This window comes from Barbatula barbatula (assembly GCF_947034865.1).
Source record: "Barbatula barbatula genome assembly, chromosome: 3".
Taxonomy (NCBI): Eukaryota; Metazoa; Chordata; class Actinopteri; order Cypriniformes; family Nemacheilidae; genus Barbatula; species Barbatula barbatula.
Genome location: NC_136764.1, coordinates 10,705,299 through 10,714,577, shown reverse-complemented (window position 1 = coordinate 10,714,577; position 9,279 = coordinate 10,705,299). Strand labels below are relative to the sequence as shown.

The 9,279-nt window shown below is 38.6% G+C and overlaps 1 protein-coding gene across 1 annotated transcript; it reads right to left on the bottom strand.

Moving 5' to 3' along the window:
- Nucleotides 1–1,240: 1,240 nt before the first annotated feature.
- On the bottom strand, nt 1,241–8,922 carry LOC306891841 (guanylate-binding protein 3-like). The gene is made up of 12 exons (XM_079452410.1): nt 8,858–8,922; nt 7,329–7,527; nt 6,546–6,744; nt 6,339–6,466; nt 5,567–5,676; nt 5,244–5,476; nt 4,694–4,936; nt 4,472–4,620; nt 4,267–4,398; nt 3,983–4,195; nt 2,418–2,520; nt 1,241–2,348 (listed from the first exon to the last, which is right to left on the bottom strand). Exons 3-12 carry the CDS (start codon nt 6,736–6,738, stop codon nt 1,945–1,947), a joined length of 1,908 nt encoding a protein of 635 aa, XP_079308536.1. The 5' UTR covers nt 6,739–6,744; nt 7,329–7,527; nt 8,858–8,922; the 3' UTR covers nt 1,241–1,944.
- Nucleotides 8,923–9,279: the final 357 nt, after the last annotated feature.

The window sequence follows — 9,279 nt, the reverse complement described above, 5'->3', positions numbered from 1 at the left end:
TGGCTGGCACTGGGGTCACTGGTAATGCTCTAAAATGGTTCAACTCTTATCTCACTGACAGAAAACAATTTGTACAAATGAAAAACAAAGTCATTTTCATCCCCATTACACCATGGAGTTCCCCAAGGCTCAGTTTTCGGTCCCCTTTTAGTCATCATTTACATCATCCGCCTTTTTCGGCACTTTTTGGTATCTTCTTTCACTGCTACGCTGACGACACAACTATACATTTCCACAAAACCCAATATTTCATCATGCCCCACTGCACTTACTGACTGTCTACAGGCCATTACATCTTGGATGACAAATAACAAACTTAAGTAATAAAAGAGAAGTACTTCTCATTGGTTCCAAATCTGCACTCTCCAAATCCCCATCGATCAGTATATGCATTGAAGACTGTATGGTACCCATCTCCTCTCAGGTCAAAAGTTTAGGTGTAATACTGGACTCTACTCTTTCTTTTTCTTCACATATTAACAATATAGTCCGCATTGCTTTTTTCCACTTACGCAATATTTCTAGACTCCGTCCATCACTCACTCAGCACTCAACCCAAGTTCTTGTTCATGCCCTTGTCACCTCACGCCTTGACTATTGTAATGCCCTTCTTTCCGGTTTACCCCAAAAGCTTCTCCAACGACTCCAAAATGTTCAAAACTCTGCTGCAACAATTATTACCCGCACAAAATCAATAGAACAGATTACACCGATCCTCATTCAACTTCACTGGCTCCCAATATCCCAAAGAACAAGTTTTTTGTTTTTGCGCTGGCGATCTGGATCCTCGTGCACTGCACTCTGCTGACTCTTCTCCACCTAGTGGTCTGCCTCTCTCGTTGGACACTGCGGTCCGGTGGAGGTTCTCCCCGCGTCGAGCCGTCTCCCCGCCTCCCCGCGGACTCCCGTGGTGTAGAGGATTCCTCCGTTCCTGATCTGCCTAAGTGTGACTGCTCTCCCGTAGTCCCGACGGATCAAGATCCTTCTCCGCCGGGCTTACGCGTTTTTTTCATATTGTGGATCCTGCCCAGGTTCAAATAAAGATATCTTGTTTTGCTCTGCATCTGAGTCTCCAAGTCTCCTTTCTCGTCCCAGTGTCATGACAGTTTTACATTTTATATCTCTAGTGCTAGTTTGTTTTCAAGAGTATACAGAAACCTTGTTAATGATTAAATGTAATACTTCGATAACATTGGATTCTTCATTTCAATATTTCAGTAATCGGGATGCAAATAAATGATAATGATAAATGTATTAGTAAATTGTCACGCAAATACCTAACTTAGACCCTACAAGACATGTCTTGAATCATATTCCAGCACAGGCAGGGTTTGGTCAGGAAATAGCAAAGTGTTTTGTATCTAATTAATTCAAGTTTTTACTAGTAAAAATTCAATTGTGGAGCTCTGTAATTATAATTCTGACTAGTTAGAATTAAACTAGAGAGCGCTCTTATTCAGTTGTTACTAGTAAGTAGAATGGAAATTAATTTAAAAGTCATACAATGTGATTTTCTGGAGTCTCACAATTGAGGTGTACCTACGATGAAAATTCCAGATCTCTATTCAATGTAAGTGGAAAAAATTGAAAAATGATTCGCCCCACTTAAATACAAATTTATAATTTTGTTCATCAGCTGTAAATCTCAGGGCAAGCTTATTTATTTATGTTAGTATACGGCCAAAGATCACTACAACCAGTCTGAAACCTGTGATTTGCCATAATAGAGGATTAACACGATAAACAAATTTGCTCTGAGACCAGTGAGGCATGCACTTCAACAACAATTGGGAATTAATATTCACATATTCCACTGTTATATAAGGATATATAAAATAGTAAACATCATAAACAACAGAAAAGTCCACAGGAAAGTGAGCGGGAATAAATGAGATGGGACCAAACCTGTGTTCTTTCTCCTATGTCACATATCCAAAGCTAATTTCATTTTAATGCTTTCAGGCCTTTCAATAATGATCTGTGCATGAAAATGTTAGAAAGCAGGTCTGCACCGGTTCCAAGAAGCGGCATCACATAATCTTTAAAAATGCCACCAACACTTATGGCGTCTTTTTTTTCTTTGAAACTTTTGATCTCTTCATTGAGCTCATCAGCTTTCTGTTTAAACCCTTTGCTCAGCAGCTCTTCTTGTTCCTTCAGTTTGCTCTCCATAGCTCTGTCCATCTCCTCTCGCCGTTGCTCCATCTCCTTGTTGAATTTCTCATTTATCTGCTTTATTGTGTCCTTCTGGCGCTCTTGCTCCACCTCCATCATTCGCTCGCTCTCAATTCGTTTCTCTTCTTCCTCTTTACACTTCTGTTGCAGAAGACCTTCATTCTCCTTCCACTCTAAGCCGAGACAGAAAAAGTGATTTACTCACCCTCAAACCTTTATGACTTTATTCTGCAGAACTTTACCTTTGATCTCTCTTTCATTCTCAGTGAGTTTCTTATCAGTGTAAAGGATGCTGTTTGCCTCAGCTGCTCTCTCATTCAAGAACTCATTCAGCACGGCCTCAGCCTGGACATCAGCAAATACACATCTTATGTTAACTTTTTTTATTAAACCAAATGATATTACAACACAATAGATTGCAAATTATTGATACTTTTCTTTTTTACAGTGAAATTAAACCAAGAAAATACAACTAAAAGAGAGAAAAAAAAGAAAATGATAAAAAATAATAAAAATGGGAAATACAAATTAAAAAAAGATTAGTGATACAGGTAAATAGTATGCCATACATACATACGTACACATACATATACACATATACATATATATGTATACATATACACATTAAATCATGTATTAACCAGGAGGTAGGGTTTTAAGAGAATTAAAGTAAGCTAGAGAACTTCTCTGAGAACTTTTTCTAAGAAAAAACATGGTATCCACTAACCATTGGGAGGTTGTTGGAGTCTTATTAGATTTCCAGTGGAGCAAAATACGGCGCCTAGCTAACAAGTAGGTAAAGGATATAACATCCAGTTGTTTGGAATTAAACTGATACCAGATTTTGTTACACCAAAGGTTGCTATGGTGGGGCAAACATCAATTCTAATTTTTAACACTTTAGACATAGTTGTAAAATAACTGACCCAAAGTAAAAAAAACATATGACTCAAATTGCACAAAGGTGCATGACATCTGTCACATCTGTCTTAACATTAGGAAATATTTCATATAGCATGGCCTTAGAATAATGAATTCTGTATAATACTTTAAATTGTATGAGGCCAAGACGTGCACAAATTGTACTAGAACGTATTCTGTCCAGTGCGCCTGCCCACCAGTCCTCTTCAAAACTTTCTCCCAACTCCCCCCCCCAACGCTCTTTTAATTCTGTCAATAGAACAGTCACTTAGACCTAAAAGATAACCATAAATTTGTGAATTGTGATACGGGTTGAGTTGTAGAAACTCTTCCCAAACTAGCAAAGGGGGCAAAGATGCGAACCTAGAAAATAAGGCAGAAGAACAAATCTGCAAAAACCGATACAAGTGGGACTCTGATAACTTCTAATCAGAAGATAACTGTACATAACTACCATCTCTGTACAGGTCTCGAAAACATCTCAAGCCTTTAGCATGCCACTGCTTAAATACAGGGGCAGAAAGAGATGGGGTAATATATGATTTTCCAATAGTGGCTTCAATGTTGAGGCAGAGTCGCCTAAATTGGCACCAGATACGAAGTGTAGATACAACAACTGGGTTGTGAAGTCGAAGCAACATTACAGGAAAAGGGTGAAGTAAGCAAAGCCAACAGAGAGGTAGATATACATGAATTTGCTGCCGATCCGCACCATGTTGTAGTGGGCGAACTAAGCCAAAATATTATCTTGTGAATATTTACTGACCAATAGTAGCAAATACACATCTTACTGTAGTTCACAGACACGATGCATACAGTCAATACCTGATCACGTTCATAAACACAATCTACCAGACACACACACACACACAGGAAGTGTGCTCACCTTGGTTCCCTTGTTTGGTTCTCTGCGGTACTGTGCAATGATGTCGTCTCTGTCTCTGCAGTAGCTTTCATATCCTCCACACTGACTGTATTCTCCATTCTGCAGTCGGTCATTCATGTCAGAGAACAGATCCTTCAGCAGCTCTTTACACTTCCTCTCTGATGCCATCTCATTCTCTTCAATCAGTTTTGCATAGTACATATCGATATCTTGCTATAAACACACAAACACATGCACATGTTGCATCTAATGGCTTCTCAGGAGAAATCTTGTTTCATTCTCACCTTTAGGTTTGTAATGTATTCTCCTTTTTCATCTTTAAAGGAGCGTTTCATGAATTCTGAAGTGGCCAGACTGCTGAACTTCTGGTGCACACTGGTAAAATTCTCCATGCTAACAGGAAACTTATTCTTTACCTGGAAAACAGATGGATAATGTGCTCTGCATTTGCCTAAATGGGCATCTTTTGCATAAAAATGTGTAACTTACTTCCTCCATTCCACTCTGATACACTTGGAAAGCTTCTTGAACAGCTGCCTTGTTCTCTAGATTTGCAAGAGCGACCACTGCATTGTCCAGACATGGAACATCACCACTGTTGATGGTCTCTGTATAAATCTGAGCCAGATGACCGAGCACTGACAACAAACACACAATTAGAAAGAACAGAGTTTATATTGTTAATGCATATGGACAGTATAAAACACTTACAATTCCCAGTAACTCTGTGGCCTCCTTTCAGTGTTTTCACAGGACTTTTGAGAAATATGTATTCACAGAAACGACCTGTGGCTTCTCTAAAATCTGCCACAAGGTCCTCTAAACGTAGGCTCTCTAGACGTCTCATGTTTTCTGGTGAGGCTGGAGGTGGAAACACGAAACATTTCCGGGAAGGAAAATATCTTCGGATACACTCACGAGGCAGGTTGTACTCCATGTTTTGCTTACTCAAACCTAAAAGAGTAAGAGGTTTAAACAGGATGCTTACATTTTCCCCAAATAAACTGCACTTTGTCAAGGTATCATTTATTTCTTTAGATATTTTATTTGCAGACAACTATAGGCCAACATTTAAAACGGAAAGACACAAACCATTAAATTTTAAATTGTATTCAACTTTATTTCCTCTGTTGTGCATAATGTAAAGTTTAGAATGGGTACTAGCTTGCAACTACAGGTGGTTATTCAAGATTTGTGTATATCAGTATAATGGTTTACTATACCAGTAGGTGGACAAATACAGTAATACTGTCAAAAATACCTTTCTTCAGTTCAAGAGCATATTGTAGATAATCATCCTCAGTTGCTTTTTTCTTTTTAATTTCCAGATCCAATGTGAAATCTCTCACAGCCCAGACAAATAACGGAAAAAAACTAACAAACTGAGAATTTTCATCCTCCTCCTCCTCCTCCTCCTCCTCCTCCTCCTCCTCATCTTCCGATGGTGATGATGGTGATCTGATCTTGATCTGCTCAGCAAGCTCAGTAATGTATCTGCAGCATATTAAGGAATAATTGCATCTTTTAAAGTGTGTGTTTGTGGGAATTAAAAGAGGGTAATGCATGTGAGAAGATAAAGGATACTGCAGCTTTTGTATTGCATCATTATCGATGGTTCCTCTACTGTTGTACACGAGAGTGCTGCTGAGCAGAACAGCCAGACAGAAGATCCAGCCGTCGTTCTTCGAATCTCCCTGTGAAATGCAGAACTTTCATAGTATCTTAAAGGGTACCTTGAATATGAAAGCTTCAAATCTGTCGTTAGGACCACATTAAATATTTTCCCTTTTTAAAACCTTGCGATGTAATACTATTTTTAACCTAAAGAGGCTGCCATTACTTGCTCAATGAGGTATGAAGGTTCCACGCACAGAGAAACCACACTTGAAACACTACTTGGTTTTCCTGTAGATATAAGAAAATAAATATGTAAAATGGGAGAAATTATTATAAAAACGGTGACATAGGGCATTGGTTGTCAACCTTTTTAAGTAGCCTACTGGACCCCATGGTATCTCAAACCATCCTCATGGACCCCACCCCATTCCATTTTCTATACCCAACACACCAACATATACACACTAAATTAGAAAAATAATAAGATTAGTAAAGTAAAAAATATATAGATTTGTTAAGTCAATAAATGCAAGCCTCATTTAAAATTACACGTGACCATTGAAGGGTTTCAGTTGAATTAAAATTACACAATAATCATGATACATCGCCAAAACATTCTATTTATTGTTCAAAATTGTTCAATACATAATGTATGTATCTGTAAATACAATAATAGAAACCTAAGCTTTCATTTTATGTATTATGATTAAAATCATGGGCATCATATTGCTGTCCTTACTTTATGCACGTCACCCAGTCCTTCCGTGTCCAGCAACATCAGAGTCTGTCCTTCTACAGATGGATGAGGGACACACCACATCCAGATGCCTTTAGTCTTTGACTCAACAGTGTTGCCAAGAGCAAAGCCTGAGAGTAAAGCTGCACACATTAGGTTGGTGTGTCCTCAATATATCAGCATTTACTGTGTTTCTGCGTGTTTTCTCACCTGACTGTTGTCCTGCTAAGCGGTTCATAAGGTAAGATTTCCCCGTACGGTAGAGTCCCACTACAGACACGACCACCACGGGCTCATTTATCCCTTTCAGAATGTCTATGGCATCTTTTGTAACGAACAGTTTGTTGTCGAGACCATTTTCAATGAGACACACTGGAGCTGGTGTGTGACCGCCAAAAGCCATAATTGACTGCAAAATCAACACGCTAAATGATAACACAAGCCATCACATGCCATAATGGTCGAGACATTTGTGTTTGCTAGTCAAGACTGATGTGTGGTGGTTTATCATTATTCCTGCCATAGTTAATACAAAATATACAACATTTGCAAAACTGCATCATGCAACAGTCTCATATAAAAACAGGTTATTATTGTATTTAGTTGCTTTGTGTTGATCTAAAATGAAATATATAGGTTCACAGTTTAAAGGGATATTTTTTTAATGAATTGCCCCAAGTAATACTTGATTTATATTGACAAACATCAGACCCAGGGCATTTCAAAGCTCTTACATTTACATAGGCAATGAAATTAAATAAATTTCAATTTTTCAGAAACAGATTTAACTTTTGTTTGTTTTAATGCAGTAAAAGAATGACATGTGAAATGAGAGAACTATTTCTTCCCTCTATTCACTTTCAATTTAACAGTTTATGTAGATTAAATGCACTAAATCTGTTCACTGTTAAAGCTGTTTCAGTGTTTTTTTTAAACTACAAGGTTTAATTCCCAGGGACAACACAAACTGACATATATAAATGTATTTCTTACCGTTGATTTCTGGTCAGCGCAGATTAAACGACGACTGACCTTCAAACGGATGGGCTGCTCCTTTATAGCTAGCGGTTTTATTGTTGTGTTTCCCCCGCCTCAATTCTCCATTGCAGTGAAAAGATGCTATTCCGAGAAATCAGCAGAGCAACTGCGGTCCATTCGTGCCAAGTTTAAACCTGCGCTTTCACTTTCATAACTGCAGAGAGAGAGCATTACGAGCACCCGGTCCCCCCTTAAGAGAAATATTCCTAAACGGACTATGTTGTAGGAAACATGTTTATATTAGACAAGCATTGACTGTGCTGTTTACTTTGATGTTGTAGTAGGCTATTCTGTCAAGTCAACTTTATTTATATTGCGCTTTTGATTTATTTTGTCCTTACAAAGCAGTAGCTACAAAACACATATCGACGATAAGCAAAACATTTAAAGTTATACAAGTAAAAACATTATGATTTTTGATCTCATGAAATTCGATTATTATGAGATAAATTTAACAATTATGAGATAGAAAGTTTAAACTTGCGCTTTCACTTTCATAATAACAGAGAACCGGACATAAACTTTTATCTCATATAATTAAGAGATAAAAAGTCATAATTATGAGAGATAAACAGGGACGTGCACAGGGGGCTTGCTCAGGTTGCCCGGGCAACTGCCCATATGCCCTTCTCGACTCACGTTGCCTTTCCGAGGTGGAAAATAAATAAATAAATCATGTACAATGGATGCAGAATTTCACATAGGCCTACGTCTAGATAAAAAACGCAAAGCCTCATTCATTTCCATATTCGGGCAACAAAAGTAAAAGTCAGAAGGGGAAGGGCAAACTCTGTTTACATGAGTGCAGGGCTGCACGCGACCGGCACCTGCGCTGAGCCTGCATGAGCGGCCCTATAGAAGGACATTGTCGCGTTTGCCTCGGCCACTCAGTTAATCACAAGTGGACAAGAACAGATAGTCCAGACTGCTGAAATGATCATTGGTGCTTTCTTTCTCACTCTTATAAAATGCACTCATTGCAAACCTACTTATTGGCAAACTGTTGAGAGTAAATTATATAAATGTAAATCTACAGTAAGTTACTGCCAAACTGCTGCCAGTAATGCTGTAATTTCTGCAGACATTTTTTACAGTGTGTACTTGAAGCTTCCAACACCAAAGACAATTCCTTGTGTGTGCAAGCACACTTGGCAGAAAATCTCTTCTGATTTAATGGAGGAAGTACAACCTCTGCTGGGCCTTCTTTACAATGGAAGTCTAGGGAAGACCGTGCCAAGCCATGTAGGACTTTATGGGCAATAAGCAAGATTTTAAAGTTAATGCAATGCTTAATAGGTAATTAGTGTAAGGTTTACAGAACCAGGCTAATATGCAAAATTCTGCTCAATAGAAGTAACAATTCTGTTTTGTCCGAGTTCTGTAATAAAAAGTTGTTACTCATCCAGGTTTTCATATTGACTATGCATTCCATTTGTCAGGGACAGACGGCAACTCCTGAAGGGAAAACAACTACCAGTACGAACCTGGGGGAAAGGTTAGCAACAGGGCAAGACCCACTGATGTCTGAATAAGGAAACAACACACTGGCAACGGAGAGGACGGTTGAAGGAGTATATAAAGCAAAGAGGGTAATGAGAAAATAAGGAACAGGTGCGTGAAATTAAGAGAGCGTGAGTGGAAACAGCTGAACACAGGGGATTCAGTTAATGCCAACGTAATTTTCGAGTCTATGTAAGAGTATGCTGTGATCAATGGTGTAGAATGCAGCACTAAGTTTTAGCAGAATCAATAACAAGATACTATTACTCACTTGGCAGACGCTTTTAATCAAAGCGACTTACATCGCATTGTATTATACACAATTACTATGTGCAATCCCCTCGGATCAAACCCATGACCTAGTGCCTTGCTCTAACCATTGAGCCACAGGAAATAATTAACTAGT